Here is a 25,054-nt window from a genome sequence, read left to right as displayed (position 1 = left end):
AACTGGGCACACATTTCTCCGAATCTTGCTTGGGAAACATACACACTATTCAGGTGCTTTTATAATCGATCCTTGTTTGCGAAAAATACACCCCCCCCCCCTCCTTATGACGACAATCGTTACTTTTGGTCAAATATTAACGTCCATACTAGGAATGTTTAATTTTTGCATGCATTTTCATGTAAATATAAGTACGCTTTATCTCTGAAACTAGGTCATATTACAAATTATTTTTACTATCTTTACGAAGCACTGCTGCGGAAATGATAACTAATTAAAAAAATATGACACACGTCGGAATTTATGCGAGAAGCAGACATGTGAAAAAGAAAAAGGTGCAAAGTCACAACATGTGCGATACATAAATACCTTGAAAAATAGCATGGAGACGATCGAGTCAAGCGACACTAGCTAACATGGCCGCGGAAATGCTGTTGATCTAGTAAAGGAAGTAGTAGCTCATATTGACGTTAACCCGTGGTTTGAAAGAAGATGTATTGTGTAGAGCTAGACTAGACGTTTTGTTCGAAGCCATGTTTAAGATATACATGTATATTTAAAAAAAATTTAATTTGTTTCCATTAACTCAATTTTTGTTCCGTAATTATGAAAATTCTAAATATTTCAGTAGGTTCAAAACAAATATAGTTTCTAACAATGTATTCCAAAACAGGCAAGAAGAATTAGGCTGCCCCCCCCCCCCCCCCCCCCGTCTTTGATAATGAGCTTCTTCTTTTTTTAATTTTGTAGTGGAAATAAATTGAGACTGTCCCATCCCCCATTACTTTTAACAGTAGTTGTACATGTGTACATGAAAAGAATATAAGCTTGAAAGTTATTAATAACAAATATTTCGCCAAGCCTAACCCCAAGTGAACATATCAATGTATAACTTCAAGGACGCCTACCTCAAAATGAAGATTAGCTTCACCCCTTCATATTTCTACAGGAAGTTGGGTATATGAATAGCTTTTAATTGCAGTGTTTGCAAAAAAAATCATTGACAAGTTTTTGAGCAGTGCTTCATTTAGTATCTGGACTACCCTGTTTTTGAGAACCAATTTCCACCCCAAATCCTTAAATTTTCCCAATTTCTTATTATATGGTTATGTTTAAGCATTTTATTATTATATATTTTATATTTTACATATATTCTAAAAAAAATTTAAAAGATATAGATAAAAATTCCATCAAATTATTTTTTTGAATTGAAAATCGGAATAATCTTGTAAAATTCACAATTTTCGAAAAGGGGGGTAATTCAAAGCTTATTATCTCCCTTGTATACCTAGAAAGTGGCCATGAAATTTATACACATTGTACAGGACATCCTGATGGTGCTTCATGAAAAAAAGAAAAAATATTCATTGACGAGTTATTTTTGGCCACATCGCCCCTCATGTCCTTAAACATGTTTATATACTTTTTAGCTCACCTAAGCCGAAAACTCAAGTGAGCTTTTCTGGTCACCTTTGCCTTTTGTCCGTCTGTCTGTAAACTTTTCACATTTTCATCGTCTTTTCAAGAACTACTGGGCCAATTTCAATCAAACTTGATATACATCTTCCATGGGTGAAGGCGATTCAAGTTTGATCATAAAAAGGGTCACGCACCCTTCAAAGGGGAAATTATCATGAGAATGCAAAATCAGGGTGGGGTCATTTAAAAATAAAACTTTCTTCTCAAGAACCACTGGACCAGAAAAGTCTAAATTCACTTAAAAGGTTCTTAGTTTGTGTAAATCATGGTGTTCGGGGCTAGAGTGAGGTCACAATAGAGGATCAATGTTTTACATTCAGATATAGTGCATGTTCAAGTTTGTTAAAGTGGTGGTCCATAGGGATTGGGTGGGGTCACAATAGGGGATCAAAGTTTTACATGCGAAATATATACATGGGAAATCTTTAAAGAATCTTCTAAAGAACTAGCTGCAGAATTGTAGCTCTTTAAGAAGATATTGGGACAGATCAGAAAGCTTAAGATCAACCCCTTATAACTATCTTTGATTTACGTCCCACCCCTCAAATGACAGTTGCATGGTTGATTCCCTATATCACTGCATTCCTGCATCGCCGACTCATAAATTTAATGTTAAAAATCCTCACATATTTTTCCACTATACTTGTTTCCTAACATACTTTCCAATATTCTCTGAACCCACATATGACCCAAAAAACTCACAGCTTCAAGTGATTTTTTGTTGTTGATGTAGTCATATTAGGTAACCAGTCAATTTGAACCCAAGTTCATTTCCATACTCGTACTCATTTTGAAACATAATGTCTGTGTGAACTCATAACCCCACAAATAATTTTAGTAAAATATTTTGGATGAAATCATCCTATTTCGGTTAGATACTTACTATTCAAATAATTTTAGTAAAATATTTTGGATGAAATCATCCCATTTCGGTTAGATACTTACTATTCAAATACGTTTGAATATTGAACTAATCTCATAGCTTTCTTATGATCCCTATTCCCGCCAGTCTGTATTAGTTATGAGATTGATCACTGTTCGTTATCTTCACCTTGCATTGAAGAGATTGACGGTATATAAGTTACACATTGAAGAAATCGACGTTATATATTTGTATGCATCTATTTCATCAAATCTTTTAATTTAAATCGTACTCTGACAAAAGGACACATAGATGTATATGCAAGGTGAAGATAACGAACAGTGATCAATCTCATAACTCCTATAAGCAATACAAAATAGATAGTTGGGCCATATATAAGATGGAACATTACTCGTTATCTTCACTTTTCCATCAATGATATGGAAGGTGAAGATAACGAACAGTGGTGAATCTCATAACTCTTTAAGGAATACAAAATAGAGAGTTGGGCAAAGATGAACCCCTGGATATACGATCGGTGGGACCAGGTGTCTAGGAGGAGTAAGCATTCCCTGGCGACCGGTAAAACCCGCCCTGGGTCCTATAGCTTGATATATTGAATGCTTAACACTGTTTCTATCCAATTGAGACATCATATGGTGTTGTGAATAGTACAGTCATCGATAAGAGAACGGAAGGTGTAAAACATAATCCAATCAAATGATAGCTCATTTTGTTCATGTATGCATACTGAAAGATTTTACATAGTTTGTAAGAAAGTTGTGCTTATGCACGTGGCTTTCTCTATTTTTCTTTTCAAAGTTTTTGACAAATTGGAACAAAGTTAGTAATACGTGTATTGTGTAAACAGATCAACAACTCCCATGATAGAATGATTTGTATAACTCATTGAATCTATAATGACGATTATTGTTGATGTACCATTCATTATACAGTACAATCAATATCTGGTTAAATTGTATGAAGTTTTGATTTTCAAAAATCCAATTTACAAACGGATATTATCTTTAGTATTTACTACAATTGGCATTCAATCTATTTTTAATAGTGCTAATTTCACTTTCATTTGGAAAATAAATGCATGATCATATTAGCCTCTTTTACTCCGTAAGACTCTGTATCATAATATCATGTTCATGAATTGTATATCCCTTTTAAGTGAACTAGAAAATTGTAGACTAATATTCACACAATCGCTTGGCAGATATGCTTCAATGAGATTATTCTGAGCATAAAAGGCCAATATTTGCAGATTTGTATAGTGCATATAGTTAAGTTCTTTACTTCTTAACTTCGTATTTCTGATAGGAGCTACGAGATTACTTATTGTTTCATTATCGTCACCGTTTCCTCATTGTACAGTATTAATTATCAAAGAAATATTAAATGGGAGAACAGGCGCTCTGAATTCTCGGCAGAGAAAATAAGTGCTTTGACATTAGGGAGGAAGGATAGACCATGCTTAAACAAATACACAGGAATGGGAGCACTCTGAATGATCAAAATAATGAACTCGGTACTGTACCACTGCAACTTCCGGAGAGAAAGAAAAACAGCGTGAGTACTTATTGAATATCCCTACTACAGTCTTTACAAGACTATTTATCATTTCCTGAATACGAATTCAAATTCAAAACAATAAATTGCATGCATCACTCACTTTCTGTTAAGTGAACAACAAGAAAGAAATTTTATAGAAAAAAATAAGGAAGTAGATCAATCTGAGAAGATATTCAAAACCAGGTTTTCTCATGGCAAATGTTACTATTTGGTATCGTTTTAATTACATGTATATGAATAACTTTAAAACGATATAATACATATTATAAAAAACTGTTTTTGAAAAAAAAATAACTACACCATTCATTTTACCCCGACCAATTTTTAGACCTCCTGAGAGGAAACCAATAGCCACAGTATTTATCGGAACTACTTAATACTTATTGTATTTTCTCAGTACTTATCAACAAACATCAAAATCCACAGTACAAACGACAATAAGAATCAACATGTCACTGTACCAATAAAATATCAATAACAACAGTGAAAACACCATTAATCAGAATGCATCAGTACTGACAGAACAATAACAGTGATTATCAACATTTATCAGTAAAACATATCATTCTTGGTACACTTTCCGTACAGCATTTTAAAAAACAATCCACGTAGACATAACTGATTCCTGCTCTGCCATTATTGTAAACTCCTCTGTAATGTTAAAATTATGACATCCAAGTAGCCATTACAGAACTTAAAAATGCGTTCCTTTAGTGAAGAGATTGTGTATCCTTTCAATTGTATAGATGCAAAATATCACATCTCTATCTGATTAACTATGGGAGGAGCCCACACTTCAAGAATATTGACATAGTATTTAATAATGCAGGTGTGAAATTGCTGTATATACAACCTTATGACAGCATACAACGTCCATAACTGTTGATCATTTTAACTTTTATATCCCTATCCTTGCTTTGTGATGATATTCACTAAATTTTTATGAATCTTTTATTTGTCTATTGCTGACAAGTTAACAATAAGACATAAAATAAGCTGGTATATTCAAGGGTCCGTGGTTATCCACCTTTCTATTTTGTATTGTCTATAGGAGTTATGAGATTGATCAAAGCTTGTTATCTTCACCTTTGTAAACTATGAAATACTTTTCATTTGCTTCTCTTTTTTTTATTAGTTGTAACATATTGATTATCATGCATAATCTTCAGTTGCCTTTGCAGATGTTAAAACACATATGCGTACGTGTGATAATGCACGAAAGGTAAATATAACGATCAGTGATCAATCTCAAAATTCTCATAAGGAATACAAAATAGAGAGTTTGGCAAAAACGGACCCATGGGTATACCAGAGGTGGAACCAGGTGACCAGGAAGGGTGAGAACTCCATGTCAACCCGTCACACATGCTGTGAGTCATATGTCTTGATCAGGTAAACAGAGTAGTCAGTAGTCAAAATCAGAGCGCCAAAACGGTCTTACAATGAATATAAAAGAAGTCGAACATCATTTGACCCAATGATATGGTGTATTAGAAAACTACATATATATCTAGATCATAATAACTACCATATAATTTGCGAAATGTTGACTTTAAACGAGACTGTTTAAACCCCTGTAACATTAACTTGTTTGGCATTAGCCTGTCTTTTAACAAAAAAAAATGAAATATTAATATGTGTTAAAGTCACTACTTGTTCATTCTTTCTACAATAAAATTCCTTTGGGTCCCTGCTTCCCTTCTTTCTTTTCTATTCTTTGAATGATCTATTTGACTGATCTTTCTTTTTAAACATATTTCTACCTTTGCTTTTGTTCAAAATATTATCACTAAATTATCACTATGGTGTTTCCATCAAAATGCCATAGATTTCAAAACATATCATTTGTTATGTAAAATGTAATTTAATAATGTGTAGAACAAGAACACAAACAGGATAGAAAAATCAAGAGGATGTCGGGATGTATTACTGATTAAGGTAGAAAGAACGAATATTGTGTCCAATGCTATCTCATGTGCTATGACACTATTAATTTTTCAATCATTACATGTTTGCGCATAATCTACATCAATTTTTTTATTGACATTTTCAGATATCCCTGTTTGTAAATCTGTAATTTTCCAAAACCATTTTTCTGTAAGATTTTTATTTGATTATCTGATAGATCAATCTGGATCCATTAAGCATTTTATATTTCGAATTGTATTACATATCATGAAACAAACTTCCGCTATTTATAGAAGAGTGTTAAAGGACACAACGCGTGTTTCTAAACTTTTTCATTTTTTCATCAAAATTAATTCTTCTCATGCCTAAAACTTCTTGCATGTAATTTTGTATACTTTGAAAACATGAGATATGTCCTTTAATCATCCAGGTGATATGTAGGTATCTGATATTTTGCTCGTATTTCAAAACATCCGACCAGTCGCGGTATCTCATTAGTACTTGGGCGAGTCAATAGGTAACCAGCCCATTCCATTACCGATTGATCGAGACAGTCACGATTTTCATGCCTTGTTTTAATACATGTTTTATACCTTGGTACAAAATTGCACGCGTATCGAGTCATTCTTTAATAAGATATTGAATGTCAAACATGGCTAGAGATGTAAAGGCATGTGTTTCATCTAAAGTTGAATACCGTGCTATAATTCGGTACTTGCATTTAAAAGGTAAAACATGCAAGGAAATACATGGCGAGTTAGCCGATGGTTATGGGTATTCTGCACCATCTTATGCTCAGGTTAAATTCTGGATAGGGGAATTCAAACGCAGTAGAACGTCTTTAGCAGATGAAGTCAGGTCTGAACGCCCACTGGATGCCACCGACGAAGAAATGTGTAAGAAAGTTCGGGATTTAAAAGCAGTTCGGGACGTGCAGGGGTTGGCATGTTAAAGAGTTCTCACTGTTACGGCTTTAGCGTTAGGTATAGGTCTGAATTAATAGTACTTCAACTTTAGCTGGTGAAGTCTCAACATAAGTTAAATTCTCGACAGGACGTAAAACAATCAGCCTTCTAACCAACTAACCGTCTATGTTTCAGGTTTCAACATTTCATTGTTAACTTTGATTAGGAATTATCAATTTGACAAACAAGTAATACTAGTAATCTCAACACTTCATTTGAATGATATGACCAGAAGAATCAATGAATTCTCTGTTTCTCAAACTCTATTAAGATATTTTAGTACTTCAAATAAAATCGATACTGCTTTGTTGAATTAATAAATTTGCAAGCATTTGATTTTGCTAAGTGAAACATTCTAGGTGGTTTGCTCCTTTCTCCACTGAACTTTTTGCATAGATTGTGACTACTTTAAATGTTTGTCGTACAGACTGATGTGTACTACTACGCCAGTGGAACAGTGAACGAACGCTGAACGGTTTAGGGATGAACGGTTCTGTTTGGGGAAACGAACGTTTACCGGTTTGAAGGGAACGGTTTTCAACGATAACGGAACTGTTTTTATCTGAAACGGAAAACATTGAGATTGAAAACGAACGGTTTTCTTCGGTCGAAAAATGAAAACGAACGGTTTGGCTTCGATTTCAAATTCTGCATTTCTGACAATTTTGGTACTTTTTATTCATATATAGACATTGCGGAAAAGAAAGAGAGTACGTGTCAGAAAAGTTTAATTTGATCGATATGATGAATATTTTAAAAAAGAAGGAAGAGAGAGGGAAGTATATTAATATATACAATTACATGTGCCTTACATTACACATGTGGATATTTATATTTGTGTTACACATGTATGTAATCAATTAAAAATCACTTTACACATTAGAAAAATGGAATTGTGTGATTTGAGGCGTGGTCCGATTTAGATATAATACAAAGTAACATTGCCACTCTTTACTCAAAATGTTATGATTTTTTTTTCTTCCGATTACTTAGTGCACAGGTAATTTTAAAGAGGAATTCAGTTTGTACATGTATAACGTGTAATTTGGAACATTTATATATGGGCTCAATGTAGTGCATTAAAGCGTTTGAAATCATATACAGTTCCTGACACATTGATTTTGACTACGGTTAACTCCGTTTACCTGATCAGGATATAGGGCTCACGGCGGGTGTGACCGGTCGACAGGGGATGCTGAATCTTCCTAGGCACTTGATCCCACCTCTGGTGTGCCCAGGGGTCCGTGTTTTCCCAACTATATAGTTTGTATTGCTTATAGGAGTTATGTGATTGATCACTTTTCGTTATCTTCATCTTTCATACATTTTCATAATGAATGTATCAAAAAATGAATACATCAATGAATGTCTATGTAATCTAATAATAAATAACAATTCTGGATCGAATTTCAATTTAGAACCCTTAATAACAGTTTTCAATAAAAATATTCATTGTGCATTAAAACCCCCGATAGGGGTATGCCTGCATTGTTTCATTGTCATGGTGACATGTGACGTTAATTAATGGTACATATAAAGGTACCCTTTCGATAAACATACATTAAAAGGGTTTGGGTGACATATCCCAAAATTAAAAGAGGATATGAAAGAGGGCAAAGTCACTTGAGATGGGGACCTATTGTGTGAACTCTGTGTCCACTCTCCCGTAGACTAGTACAATGTACACCATTACTGTAGCAACTCTTAGTGCCTCGACCAATTCATACCCTCTTTTGAAGATGACACCACACAAACTGCTTTTGGAATTCTTATAAATGATTGTTTTTGATTTCCCGAAAAACATTTTCACGACTCGGAAATATGTCAAATTCAGATCAATGTAAGAGTTGTCCGTACTTAAAGCAGATCATGTAATTTGACATTTTATTTCCGAGCTTTTTCTTTTCATCAACAGTAACATTATTGCTATTCATTTATTTATTTATTGGTTTAAAAATGAAACATCCATGTTCATTCATTTTGTTCTTCAGTAAAAAGATTTTACCCATTGATTAAGAATATACTTTGTCGTGTCGTGATATACTTGTAATTTGTCGGTAAACATTTACGGATGTGAACTGCAGAACTGTCCACCCTTGTACAAGTTTAAAATATTGTGTCGAATCAGGAACGATAGCATTTTCCATGTCGACCTAACGCCATGTTGAAATAAAATAACAAACTGACGTGCGAGTTCCAAGTGACCATGCGGGAACGCATAGTTTGTGGGAACGAACGGTTTGGGCTTGAAACAAAACGCTGAACGCTTGAAATGAAACAGTTTAGTGTGGGAATGGAACGGTTTTATCGAGAACAAAACAGTTTAAGGTGGGAATTGGACATTTTTATCGAGAACAGAACGGTAACAGAACGCTTCAGGGTCTAAATGTTGAGTTTCTTGAAATAAGTTTTTGTTTTTTATCGCGACAACAGTGGCCGTGATAGATGATATCGGTTTGCAAGGTATCTCATAAGCAGCCATACTTTCACATCACTTGTGAGTTGATTGACAAATAAACAATCACTATATATTTCATTTCAAACGTATTGTGTGTTACCGTCAGGGATTGAGTCCTGGACACTCCTGTTGCAAATATAATAACAAAATTTAGATAGCGCCTTATATAAAACAAATTACGCTAAGGTGTATTAAAAAGATGAGCAGAAGAATGTAACAATAAAACACAATCAAAAGAAATGAAATTAGATGACAATATGAAAAAAGATTTTACACCTTTAGAATTATCAAAATAAAACACAATAATTAAGATCGATAGTTAAACTTGTTTTTTTGTTGAACGCTATGCAGAGTATTGGCGCTTTTCTAAAAATACACTAAAGTGCTTTACGCAACTAGGTTTAGAACTTCCGTAGTAAAATACAATATAATTTTGTGGTGAAATTACTTAAGAGTTCTAGAACTCTTACGGTTAAAAACCGAAACGATACTACCTATATTTTGACTGTGACAGCTATCGTAAATTCCCCGCATTGTAATTTCTAGCTGTAATGATGTGCTCCCCTTAGATTTTTCATTGGGGAGGGGGGGGGGGGTTAAAACGTCTTAGGATATCAGTAATATTGCAGATGCGGGAGTGATTCACTACTGCAACATTTTCGATCATTCTACATATTAGCTGACTTTCTTTACGTAAATAAAATGATATTCTATGTTTCTTTGACATTATCTGAATTTACAATCTGCATATTACGATTTCCGAAGCTCTATTTTACCGTTTGCAGCAATTTCTATATATTCATATTTAGATTCATATTTATGCGCCATGTATGATTTACTGAAGTTTCAACTTCCGGGCGCTATATGCCAATGTAAGGTAGTGTTTACATCAATGGACGAGTACGGAGGAAAAAGCGGATTCGTCAGTATTAAATAAAGTTTGAATTTGATATCAAGTTAAAAAACGAACAGCAGAATGTATATTTGTTCTGCCACCATATCATTTTCCCTCCTTTGTCGGAATGACTCAATTATCTACATTTTAGAGATGATTGTCAATGTTTAAGTTTTTCAGTTGATCCACCTACAAGATCTCACGATAACAAGCATGGAGGAGCAGACGAAGAATTTAGCATGTTGTACGTGATATTCAAATAAAAAAACACCTCTATTAGACATACCCAAGCACAAAGTTAGTAAGATGTTTTGGTGTAAATAACATTGGAGACAAATACTAGGGGTTTATTACAAGTTAATGGGAAAAATATTTTGAACCATTACGAAGATCCTGTGGATTTGTAGCCCTTTCCCGAAAACGTCAGAATAGAACAAAATCAGAGAGGGGTACATTAGTGCAGGTGTATGACAGTCAGTTGAATAACCCATAACATTTTACTTTTGGAAAACATCAATAAGTCGTATTTGTAAACAAAAGGTCGGGTGCAAGCGGGTTACCAGCTGAATTTTTATTGATATACATGTACTCAGAAATAAATAAAAATTCTTTAGATAAAAAGTACTGTCACAAAATGAAAATAAAAAATTCTCTCAACGTCGATGAAGTTCTTTAGTGCCAGTAAGTATTGTGCATTTCACGATCTTTTGATGCGCACCCGCTGATCTTAACATAACTTATTTTAAGTACTACGACATTTTAACACGACACATCCAATATCAACACATAAACAGACATATAAACGTTGAGCTTAACATTTCATGATATTGTTTTTAAAGAAAACAAATCAATGAAGAGATTCCTTTTATATATGTTATTTATCTATTCCATCAAAAAAGTAAATCTAAATTGTATTCTAACAAAGGAAACATAATTTTATGAAGCCTTTAAAATTTTTAGGGGTATGCCCTCCCACAAGTCCATTTTAGATCCGCCAGTGATAAGCACCCAAGTTAGGCCCTAAACTTACAATTTAAAAACCAATTATAAATTTTCTTGATAATGATTTTATATTTGTTTATGTGCTTAAAAAATCTAGCAGTTTTCTTTCGATTTCACCCAATGGGCGGCTATATAAATCACACCTTACTTTCTAATCGCCTTTATTTATGTTATTTTAATAGTATTCCCTCCAATAATCTGTTTACTATAATGTTCTTTAAACTTCGATATCGTATATGTACATTTACATGTTTGAACGACATTTCCTACCTTTATAAATTTCAAAAACCACACAAGTTTTCTTACATACATGATGGTATCAATAAAAGGTGAAGATAAGGAAAAGTGATCAATCTCATAACTCATATAAGGAATACAAAATAGAGAGCTGGGCAAACACGAACTACTGGATATATTAGAGGTGGGATAAGGTGCCTAGAAGGAGTAACCATCCCCTGTCGACCGGTCACAGTCGGTCACAGCCCACATGCCGTGAGCCATATCCCTTGATCAGGTAAACCGATTAATTTTTAGTCAAATCAGTGCCCCAAGAAAGGCCTAACAATCGCTATGAAACATGTCAGAGAGCACTCTATTTAAAGATAAGTTGCATTGGCAGACTAAATCATTGTAACGACCATAAAAATTGCGAAATTCTGATTAAAAAGGAGATATTTGAAACCCCTGTAACATCAACTTTAGTAGCCTGATAATACGTAGAACAAGCACATGCGTATTGAATCAATTTAGAAATGTATACATCATATGGGGGTAATAATGGCAAATATGCCTACATAAATACGATTGATTTAAACAGATTTCATTGTATGAGTGTATATCATATACAATGGTTTCAACATAAGTTCTTATCACCTTAATTACAACTTTCAATATACTAACTACTATGATAAATAGACATAATCATTTCTTGGTTACATTAAATAGATAGATAAATATGCATGTATTAATAGTCAGTTAGTTTATGGTTAATATCTATTTTCAATAAAATGTATATGTACGAAGGAAATGTTGAGGACTCTGTGGTGCCTTTATTTCGCGTTCACCGGGATATATCGAGTCGATATATGAATGAAAATGATTATTGTTAATAGATAAACGTTGTCAATATATCTAAGTGTCGACGCCACAACAAGAATGGTTTTTATTCTTCTCATTTAGAGACTTTTGAATAAACTCTGCTTTATAGGAATAGAAAAAGGGGTCGGCTAAAAATATATTTCAATAACATTAGTATTCATTTTTAAATAGAATAGTTCAGATTCCAATTAAAAAATAGTTCATAGTGAGCAAAGTGTATGTAGAGATACTTACAGTTCCTGTAAATTTCCCAATCCTTCAAACGCTCCCTTCTCCAACGTTGTTAGTTGATTTCTTTCAAGATCGCTAAATTATAAAGACATCATCATTAACCGGAAATCATAAACACGGGATTGCTTAATTAGATCGCAATGAATAAAACTCAAGAACATTTAATGTATGGTCTGGAAACAGGTTAGACGGAATGATACATATCAGAAAAGTCATCAATAAATTATGAAGTTGGCTTGAATGCTGTTTCTTTTCTAATGTTGATGAAAAGGTGAAGATAAAACACGGCAACCAATCTCATAAACACTACTAAGGTGAATCATTGCATCAAATGTTGATTAATTTGTTCCATAAAGCACCTTATATGAAGTATACTTTCACAATCAAAAGAGCGATACAAGCTGTCAATTATTTTGTTTTATTGTTGGTGATTTTCCGAAATGATAAAAAGGGTGTATAGCTGTGATTTGAGGCATGATATGAATAGTTTAAGGGGGCATTAGCTGTGAAAATGATGAGAACCATTTTATCTCAAAATCTTTCAAAGACAGAATATATAACAATATATAACAATGACTAATGAAAACATTTATTTTGTTCAAACACAAGACAAAGCTAATAAAATTACTTTAAATAACCACTTTTAGCGTAAAGAAATATCTAAGGAAGAATTATTGTCTTGCAAAACAATAATTATTAAATCATCAAAATCACATATTCATGTTCATTCTTTGAGGTAAAAATGTAATTGAAATTATTAAACAATGGTGTTATTACTGAACTATATAATATAAAGCAATTTTCATTAGATTCAATTTTTGTGACAAAATGACAGCTGATGCCCCTTACCTTAAGGACACAGTTTTATGTTTTTTTTAAACTAAACATTTATGAAAATCAAAACCATTATTTACTAATATCTTTTGAGATATTTATCTAAATTCCTTTTTAAAAAACCACACTCTTTCGATAGTGAAATCATACTTTCACTGGCCATTAAATACAATTTTAGTGTAATGAAGGACCCCTGGAAGTATCAGGTAGAATGGGGTACGTAAGAGAGTAAACACCTCCCATTCATCCGTCACACCCGCACAGCATCCTGTCACACCCATATAACTCCTTCCTACCATCACAACACCACCATCACAACCTCACAGCACCACATCACACACGCACAACACACCGTCACACCCACAGAACACCACCATCACACCCGCACACCTCATAAAACCCACACAACACCAATCACAACAGCACAGAACCCAATCACACACTCACATCACCCCCGTAGCACCCTATCACACCCGCACAACACCCCCGTCACACCCACACAACACCCCATCACACCTACACAACACCTTTGCTCTATACCACCTGTTACTAGCATGTTATGACATTTTTCGAAAAAAAATATTTGTGACTAAGATTTATCTTCGTGACAAAGAAATACAAAAATATGGCAATGAAAAAATTATGGCTGTTAGCTATAGCAGCACTAAAATTAAGCAACAAACTATAAGATTGATCATTTTATAATGAATACGCATCAATCACACTCAAAATGTGTTCCTTACAAAACTTTATATGAAAATAAAGGAAAATCTAAAGATGATGAAAGGCAAAGATAACAAACAGTGATCATGTCATAATTCCTATAAGTGTTACAATATAGAAAGTTTGGCAAATATTGACCTCTAGATATATCATAGATGGGATCAGGTGGCTAGGGGGAGTAACCATCCCCTGTCGGCCAGTCACATCTGCCCTGAACCCTATATCTTAATCAGGTAAACGGAGTAATCCATCAAAACTAGTGTGCAAAAAACGGCCTAACAATCGATATGAAACAAGTCAGACAGCATTTGACCCAATGATAGGTTGTATAGATCGTTATAACGACCATAGAATTTGCAAAATGCTGATTTTAAGCGAGACTGTTGATAATGTTAATTGAATTACTTCATATGTCTGATTTATATTGACGCTCATAGATAAAAAAAAAAAAAAAAAAAAAAAAAAGGATTATTGAGATTTTCAAGCATGGGGATTTGTAAAGTTACACATAGACACAGATTCAAGTAATTTCAATATTGAACTTTTTTATAAGTAGATAAAAAATAATAATGATTAATAAAATTGCTTGAATAAAATAATTTAAAAGTATTGTGATTTTCACAATAAGTTTGATCATTTTTATTATTATATTTTTTTCCGAAATGCACCCGTGACAGTAGGCCTAGTTGTCAATGATACGTAATCGTATCATAATTTAGGCCTATCTAATTTCTCCAAAAATAAATTTAATAATAATTGCATTGTTTATTTTAGAAAAGCAACAACGCTAATTACAGTTGTTTACAGAAATGGCATTACCAAATAGTGTTTAGACAGTGATTCCATGTAAACATCATTTAATCGTAAATCTATGTAGATTATTGTTTATTGACCTAATTAAAAAACATCCAAGATCTTTCCAAAAAAAATTGAAAAATTCTGCTGTGAATCCATCACTTCCAGGACTTTTACCATTAGACATATTTTTAAGTGCTAAAAGGGCTTCTTCATTGTTTATATATCCCTCTAATGTTTTTGACATGTTGTCATCAAGTATTCTAACATCATTCTTATCAATAATGGTATCAATGTTTACATCATGTAATTTATTATCATAACTAGAATAAAGATTTTTGTAGAATTTCTTAATTTCTGCTAAAATATCTGTCTGTGAAGAAATAGTATTACCATTGCTGAGCATAAGTTTGTTTATAGTTTTATTTATATAAAAGTTTATCTATTTTATTATTTATAATTGAAAGTTCAATTATCTTTTATCTTTAAATTTCTTTTTTTAAACAAACAGTTGGTAGACACGGCTAGCAAAGTTCTGCCTATATGTTGTTACAAGGTGAAGGTCAGTTGGTGCGAGTGTGTACTGAATTTGAGAGCAGAACGGAAAGCATATGCCGTAGGCCTATATGTAACAGTGCATAACTTCGATAGAACCATTTTCTCGCAGTTTATCTACGTCTTTGTCCAAGTGCTTGTTTGAAAAAGTACAGAGACAAATTATACTCGGTTTTGTTTGATGGCAAAGTCCTTGTGCCGACAAAAAATATTCACGTCTTGTCCCTCATACCTTCCTTCGAAAATTAAAAAAAACAACAGTCCAAATCCTCTCTACTGACAGCAAGTACACCCTTAAACGGCACAACACACCCTAATGCAGTGTTATTTACAAGCCGATAATGTGATAATTCTTTGTTTGTCAATTAAATATCATCTGTTTATGAAATGGCTAACAACTGTTTTCAAATCTTCTCGCTCGAGGTCGCATATGACATCACAGATAATGGCGCGTAAAATATCGAAGAAAATATTCATATCGCAAGATTTGAATTTCATCGCTTTCAACGTCGAAAACTACGCAAACTGTTTCATTTAATACACATGTAAAGTAGTTTCAGGCATGAAATGAATTAATTTTGCTGAAAAAATTAAAAAGTTTAAAAACATGCGATGTGTCCTTTAAGTACACTGTGTACACTATATATAAAGCCTTTAACATAACTATCTTTCGAAGTTTAAAAATGAGGAAACTATATTTGGTAGAGTGGTGATGGTGGTGGGAGTGGGCATTCAATATGATACTAAACCGAAAACTAAATTTATCTGAAGTCAGCCCTATTTTCTACCTTCCTTATCACCGCCGTTTGTTTATTTATATAACATTTAAGTAACGATCGTGATCAGGCAAATTTGAACTAAATCTGGCAAATTAGAAAGGTAATGGATGAGAGAATTTTTATCAAACAGTAAGGAAATGGAAATATGAATTTTTTTAAAAAGAAAGAAAGAAATATTGTCAAGAATTCAACTCAGCTTCGAGGGAAGCTACATGTAGTTCCCTCTGCTTGAATCTTATCTAACAATGTGGAAATGCTAAGGATTCACAGGGCTGCATGTTTGCTTGGTAGAAGTTGACAATGTATAATTACTACCTAAGTAAACAAGTTTTACATCTACTGTTTACAGAAGCAGGATAAGTACATATATCGCCCATTGAACCTCCATAACGCAAATACTATTTTTTTTAATTTTAGAAAACACAGCAATAGACGTAGATATCCGATTATAATGATATTTGTTTTAATTATTGTATAACCATGAACGAAACAAAACCCGCGACAAATGTTGGTAAACATTCAATATTTCGGGAACTTCTTTGTTTGCATAGAAATACTTGGCCCAGATCCTGCATTATATTTAGAAACAAAAATTATTGGTATGTATAGGTTCGGTAGGATAGCTTACTCATCAGGATTGCAAATCATACCACACCGGTGCAATAAACACATGTGCATATTGCAATAGAAGTGATTGTGATATAAAAATCAAGGACAACTACGTAATATGAAATAGTTTATCTAACAATTGAGACAATCACAAACATACCAAACAATGGTATGCTCAACATTACTTCAACAATGTTTCTCATTGAAACGGAACAATGAGTAAAGTTCTAGGTTGTGGTTTTAGAAATTAATTTAATATCAGATAAGGTTTGATAAGGTTCTAAATTTGGTGAAATAGAAATGTAGTGGGTGAGAATTTTATCAAACATTAAGAAAATGGAAATATAAAAAATAAGAAAGAAATGAATATGGTCAACAATTCAATTCGAGTGAAGCAAATCGTCTCTGCCATAATCTCACATAACATTGCGAAAATGAGAACGATTCGCATGACTGCATGTTTGAAGTTGTATAATTAGAAGTTTTATAATTAGAAGTTGTATAATTAGAAGTTGTATGATTAGAAGTTATATAATTAGAAGTTATATAATTAGAAGTTGTATAATTAGAAGTTGTATAATTAGAAGTTGTATAATTACTGCCCAAGTAAACAAGTGTTACATCTCCTGTTTACAGGAAAATTACATGTATCGCCCATTAAACCTCCATAACGCAAACAATATTATGTTTTTATTTTAGAAAACAGCAATAGACGTAGATATCCGGTTATAATGATCTTTGTTTTAATTATTTTATAACCATGAAAGCAGCAATCACAGGCCTCAAGAGCCCCAGAGTCGACTCGCCCGCTAGGCCTCAAGGGCCCCAGAATCGACTCGCCCGTCAGGATTCAAGGGCCCCAGAGTCGACTCGCCCGCCATTTCCAACAAGGGATGGGGTATACAGCATTGTCTAATAAACTTTAACTCTGAATCTTGTATTGTGAAATATGCCTATTATGCTTCACTAGATATCTATGGAAATGCAACGTCATAAACCAGGATCTCGACACATCGGCTAGAGGAATTTACCCATAAAAGCTTCAAAAATTGTGTGACCAGAAAAGTTCAATATGAAAGGTCACTATCCTTGGTACCCAGCATATCTACATGAGATTATCATTTATCGGTACTTGTATGTAAAACATCAAAGGACAAGTTTTACATCTGTTTTACATCCGCAAAAGACATTAAAACAATAACAGCCCGGACACAATTCGTAGACGGTATCGATACAAATTATTTTCTTGAAGTCTTCAAATATCTTGATCATCTCATTCTTCGTTCTGTTTACATGAAGTATTATCGCAAAAACATAACATGCGCGTACGTAAATGATATTTTTAACTAGTTCGTTGCCTATTTATTTAAACAAAGCAAATATAGAGTTCAGTTAAGGATTCCAGATATATTTTCGTCAGAATCCTGTTAGAATAATGGATTTACATGTGGAATAACACTGCTAAGGTGATTGTAACACAGCACAGTTAAGATTCCAGTAAGGAGGCGTGTCCTAATCTATACAGGGATGTGTATTTGTGACATCACACATTAACAACAAAATATCACAATCTTTCAAAACATCAGGAAAATAATTAATGTTTCTAAATAGCACGGAAGTACAGCACTACACAAAAACTTACCATTCAACGGGGATTCTGTGTTGTTAATGTAATCTGACACCCTGATATATAGGCAAAAATTTGATCACGATGCGCTTGTCATTATGACAGCATCATGATAGTCTGATGCATTTCATTTGCAAGAAGTGGTGGATCAACTATTTTTTCTTCATGAAAAAAAATATTTTACACTTAAATGGAGAAATGTTGGGAGATATTTATAAGCCTGCTAATTTTAGAACAATGCCTTTCTTATAAATTCTCTGAAATATTTTCTACCTATACTGTAGGAAAACACTAATGCTTTATTGTTGATAAGTTGGCAGATGGGTGGGTCTTACAAATCGATTTCTTGCAAGAGCGTACCCTCAAAGTATCTCAATGAGTAAACCAAAGAAAAGTTAGACTATTTGAAAAGTGCTGATATCCTGAGAACATTTTAGAAATGACTTATTCATTTCAAATTAAAATAAAACATAAACCGGCAAAAAATTTCAACACGTGGTACAATATTATTTCAACAATTATCAATCGGAATCTCTAGAACTCTGAAGCGTTTTCATAACTACAGAGGCTGTTAAAAACGTTCATGTATTAAAGTTGAATTTCAACATCATTATACCCTCACAATATCGAAATCCATTGATGACATCAATATCACAGGCATATTTTCTAAAACCATCCGACGCCGAATTACGTGCTCAGTCTAAATATAAAATATAATTGTCTTGAATATGTATTTTTAGTCGATCATAATTTCATCCAATATCAGTAAAGTTCCAAAATATTTGATCCGTCCTAATAAAGATGCTTTTCGATAGCATATTTTCGACAAAGCCGTTTGCCACCTTAAGTGTGATGGGAAGGAACGATAACTCTGGGTAGAGATTGAACAATGTACATAACGGATTCATGCACGTTCGAGTTGTCTCCAAACCAAATGATAACGAACATATTGAAATCACAGGTGCTTGTGGACAGGACTTCCGGTACCCCCTTCTTTTATTTTTAAATGTTCAATTCCTTGGGTATTTCGGACGTATTTTTGATAAAATATGTAACTTCAGAGTTTATCTATTTCAATGGAATACACAAATCTCGCATAAAAACCGTTTTTTAAAAATGTCATATCACCGATCATAATATATGAACAAGGTGTGCAACTCAGCCAGCGACATGTTGAAAAAATCTACACCTCGCTGAGAAATCCTATCGAAAAAACACCAATAATGCATATACCAACTGAAAAGAACGGTCATTCTAAATCTACTGATGATTCGTGGATTAAATGCATCGCTATTTGCTGCGCAATAACTACTTCACACCGCTCAATTTCATTGTTTTAACCTAGGCACTTCTCATTTCTGACTATAACGAACGGAAGTTGCAATGCTGGAATATTTCTGTCGCAGCCAACTATTTTTAGAACGAGAAAACCCGGGACGAGGTCTTCCTAATACCATTAGCTACACGAAAAGGAAGGAGAATACCGATCAAAATATTTCAAATCGGTTGTGGAAAGACTTTAAAGACATGCACACTTACACATTATTGGAACCATACCACTTTTAATATATCCAAATATACTATCATTGTAAACTCTTAACCCTATACGATATGATTTGGATCATAATGGTGTTGATACAATGCCCCCCCCCCCCCCCCCCCGAATAACCTACATGAGTTGACTCTATTGTGTTTGCAAGACATTGCTGATAAGCAGTAGAGAGTTTCAACCAAAAAGTCGAATCATGTATGTTCTTCGGAGAAGGGTGGGGGCCTGAACCCCTGTGATTAGGTCATGCTGAACAGATCGATGTTTGATTATAATTATCTAAAATGATATTGGGAGTGGGGTAGGGGTAGAAGCGGGTAGTTTTTTTTTTATCATGATGTGAACTATGCACAAAATATGTGTGCGATGCATGCACAAGTGCTGGTTGTTGATATTTGTTTAATCTTATATTTAAGTTATAACATAAAGTTTTGACATTCCTTTATCAATTAATTTGTTACCCCCCCCCCCCTACTCTTTATATTTTTAATCGAATTTGGATCTGATCATATGTAAGGGGCTTGATAAACTATTTTGTTTCTTTTTAAAAAACGAATGTTAGCCAATGTTATATAGTTGGCCTTATAACTGGAATGTGGAACATTGTCAATATATTGTGCTTTCATGGTTCTTTCTGATTTCCATGATAAATTACCTACCCAACACTATGAGGTTTTTAATTATATTTGTGGATGTGCTAATCTTTCCACAACCGAATTGACCAGTTAAATGAAATTACATGCATGATCCGCTTTGGCTAGACTTGATTACTATGATCGGTATTCTCTTCCCTTTTCGTGTAGCTAATGGTATTCGGAAGACCTCGTCTCGGGTTTTCTCATTCTAAAAATAGTTGGCTGCGACAGAAATATTCGAACATCACAACTTCCGTTCGTTATAGTCAGAAATGAGAAGTAGCGAGGTTAAAACGATGAAATTGAGCGATGTAAAGTAGTTATTGCGCACCAAATAGCGATGCATTTAATCCACGAATCATCAGTAGATTTAGAATGACCGTTCTTTTCAGTTGGTATGTGCATTATTGGTGGGTTTTTTCGATAGGATTTCTCAGCGAGGTGTAGATTTTTTCAACATGTCGCTGGCTGAGTTGCACACCTTGTTCATATATTATGACCGGTGATATGACATTTTTAAAAACGGTTTCTATGCGAGATTTGTGTATTCCATTGAAATAGATAAACTCTGAAGTTACATATTTTATCAAAAATACGTCCGAAATACCCAAGGAATTGAACATTTAAAAATAAAAGAAGGGGGGTACCGGAAGTCCTGTCCACAAGCACCTGTGATTGAAATTAGGTAACGCTGCTTTTAAATGCAAGAACACAATAACCAATAGTGTGTTTAAACCAACCACTTTGATATGCACAATATTTCCCATATTTTGCCGAAATTTCAATAAATTAAGAATTCTTTGCTTTATCTCACGTATGTATCAACAAACATGTGTGCTCAAAATCGGAAATGAAGTGCCGGTGAACATATGAGTCTTCTCGCTATCGCAAGCCGGCTCAAAAAACCATGACATATTTTGATAAACATTCAATATTTCGGGAATTGGTATTTGCCTACAACTATGCGGGCCGGAGCCTGTATTATAACCTGCAACCAATATCATCTCTATATCTAGTTTCAATAGGAAAGCTTAATTATCGGGAACGGAAATCATGCCACACCGGCGCAATAAACACATGTGTGTATTGCAATAGAAGTGATTGTTAAATAGAAATCAAGGACAACTACGTGATATGAAAATAGTTTATCTAACCATTGAGACAATCACAAACATAGGCTATTCTCTCGTTGAGTTAACATTTCAGAATGGGTATTGATTTTTATTTGAGGTTAATTGTTTCCAACCTTTCAGTTATAATCTAATATTATGAAGTTTGAAGTTGTCAAATATTGTTTGGCCACACACTTGGACTTACGGATTTTACGTAATGACGTCATTCTCGACGTTACGTGTTAAAAAAAATTCATACCGTAACATAATTGTTAAACTTGTTTTGTAATTATTTATTGGCTGTTAAACATTTAAATTGGCCTAAAATGATGAGATGCACAGTCATCGTATAATTCTTTTATAAAAGATAATTAAATTGAAATAATCTTTTATCAAGAAATTTGGTGATGGTACGGAAAATGAAATTTCCCCCGTTTAAGAACTTAAAAACTTAGATTTGCGCTCAAATTTGAACAGAGATCAAGGCTGTTTATATCATACAGGAAATCCCATAAGATAATTGTTCCTCTGAAAGATTATGATGATAATTGTACATTGCTTTTAAGAGGTTGCTAGTTAAAATATGCATTGTGACGGTAAGACATCAATGCTACAGTACAGAATAACAGACTGATTAACAAACTGAGATATTCTATCAGGGAATTTTCTATGAAAGAAATTGTCAAATAATGCAACATCACACATTAATTCTCAACTGATCAAAATAACAGAATTTAACTCATCTTTTAGTTCATATCTCAGCTTCTATACATTAATCAAATAAGTCCGATCACCAAGCACACTCAATCGCATTCATATACATTGTATACTCCAACAGTTGCACGAATTCTTGCTTGGGTGCATGTCCAATTTCTACATTTCATTTTGAAACATGTTTCTATAGGCTCATGATCTCTACTGAATCATAGTCTACACCCAAAATTGTACCTGGGTAAAGTTTTCTATCAGACTCTACAACGCACCACTTCCCTCATTTTCCCAAGTCAAGGGTTTCTGATATGATCCACTCCACATAAACATATATGGAGCGGAGCGTATCAGAAACAATTGACTTGCGAAGATGCACTTCCCTATAAGTTCTGCACCTCCATCTATAACCTTCATTATCTTGCTATCTTGAGAATCTGATGCTTACTCCTCCTCGGCATGTGATATCACCTCTGGTATATCCTGTCCAGAGTCCATGTTTGCCCAACTCTTTATCTTGTATTCCTTACAGGAGTTTTAGATTGATCACTGTTCGTTATCTTCACCTTTTCATTCTGCTGTCACATTTCCATTACAACTTATGCCAATTTCTGTAGATTCCTCTGATTCATTGCGTTCTTGAATAATTTCATGAAAAACGTGTTCAGAGGGATTGAAACAAGCACATTTGGCTGGACAAAACAGGACAGATACATGTAGCTTGTATGTTATACATTTTTTCATTAGCTGCCGGTTTTACCATTGCTATGCAGATTGGCTGTTTTCTACGGTAATGTTGACTTATCTTTATATATATATATATATATAACAAGTAGTAAGAACCCTTACCCTGTGAGATCATACATTCTTAGACTTACATAATATTCTGACATGGGCCACTGCACCAGATTTAAGCTTTTGAAACCATAGGTCTAATTCATGTATTTCTTTTTCTGTTTCAGCAAATTCATGTGATTTTATGGGGTTTTTTAAAAACCCTATATATTTGCCATTTTGAAAATAATTTCCAATTATAATATCAATTTTATTAACTTAATTGAAAGAATTTCCATACCGTCACAACATAGATCCGTACCGCTATTGTTACTGATGTGACGATATGGAGTGTTGCGGTATGGATATTTTCTTACATTATCCCATATATATTTTTCAAATCATGTCCTAATTTAGCAATTCTTGTTACTTTGGAAATTAATTGAATGAATGTGTCTATATCGTTGTTTGCTAGGGACTATTTAATCAAATTTAAACAAAAATCAATGAACGGTACAGATAACGTTAATTAACCACAACTGAAGAAAATGTACTTATTTGCTGCCTTCTTGCATTCACTGGTAACCATCATTCAGAAAGTATTACATGTGTTTTAATATGACATAAAATGTTGCAGTGTCGGGAAATATGTCAATGAAGTTCATGGGTGTATCATAAGTGCAGAAAATAGAAGCGTTACGGTTTTGATGGACAAAATATTTTCTTTCAAAAATAATTCCATGAGTGGTTTTCCCCACAATGTATTCCATGCATTCAATTAGTTTTCTTTAGAAAATAAGTAAAAAGTTTAAATTACATTATTTTCCAAACCTTTCTAAGAAATATATTCAAAATTCCAACACTAACTTAATATAGGAGATTACCGTCACGTCATTGTAATGAGGTAATTGGGCAATTAACATTGATTAATTTTGAGTTGTGTTGTTAGACCAAACGGATTTATATTTTTTTTCTAGTAAGCTTTTGAAGTGTAGACACAGAATCAATTCAAACTTTTAAGACACATCGTAATAATTTGAAAAAAATCACATCGAACAATATTTTGCCAGTTTGTGAATGAAATGAAAGAATCGCCCACATACCAAACAATATCATGTTCAAAATTACTTCAACAATGTTTCTCATTGAAATGGAACAATGAGTAAATTTCTAGGTTTGGTTTTAGAAATTCATTTAATATCAGATAAGGTTTTAAAATTCTGTAAGCGAATCTAGTTACTTTGAGACAGTGTTTAAACATTACCATTGTAATTGTTCATCCTTTAAATAGGATCTGTACAATATTGCTATATTTTTGTTCTGCATTCCTCCTGTTGACACATATGGTCATAATGTTTGAACAATTTCTGAGATTGATCACTATTCATAATATTCGCCTTTCATATAATGCATGAGTAAAGGCAATCACAGAAAGACCGGGAGGATTGCAATATACATATAAGTTATCAAATGATGTTTATGACAAATGAGATGAATTTGGCTTCCTTGTCGTCAGCTTTCTGAATTTCATTATTATCATCATGTGTCGATGCAAACAAGAGTGATCAATTTCATAAATCCTATCAAGAATGCAAAATTAAGAGAAGTACATATGGGAACTTTTAGATTATTAAAAAAAACTCAACAGTCTGAGAGAAATTCGAAATACGTTCAACATTTCATAGAGGGGGGGGGGGTCTTATCGTAAGACGTTTTTTTTAAGAAACCACGAAATCGGTTCTTGTGAAATGAAATTATCTTTTGCTGATGTCGCTACTGCACAATACTGGAATTGAGTAGTTTAAAGAAACGCTAATATGCAGTACCACCCCATGTGACGTCATACGATTTTGCAAAATCAATGATTTATTTAGA

At 33.5% G+C, this 25,054-nt stretch overlaps 1 protein-coding gene across 44 annotated transcripts in view; it reads right to left on the bottom strand.

Annotated features, from left to right (window-relative positions):
- The window catches only part of LOC125659436 (leucine-rich repeat-containing protein 15-like), a 615,079-nt gene that overhangs the window by 72,401 nt on the left and 517,624 nt on the right, over positions 1-25,054 (bottom strand). For 37 of the 44 annotated variants that reach the window (XM_056149051.1, XM_056149060.1, XM_056149041.1 and 34 more), the window contains one exon: positions 12,483-12,554. The exons of the other annotated variants lie outside the window; for them this stretch is intronic. In XM_056149051.1, the coding sequence (XP_056005026.1) occupies positions 12,483-12,554 (72 nt within the window). The remainder of the gene's footprint in view (positions 1-12,482; positions 12,555-25,054) is intronic. 44 annotated transcript variants of the gene reach the window in all.

This window comes from Ostrea edulis, chromosome 9, assembly GCF_947568905.1.
Source record: "Ostrea edulis chromosome 9, xbOstEdul1.1, whole genome shotgun sequence".
Lineage (NCBI taxonomy): Eukaryota > Metazoa > Mollusca > Bivalvia > Ostreida > Ostreidae > Ostrea > Ostrea edulis.
Note: the sequence above shows the minus strand (reverse complement) of the source record. Positions and strands in the feature narration are given on the sequence as shown.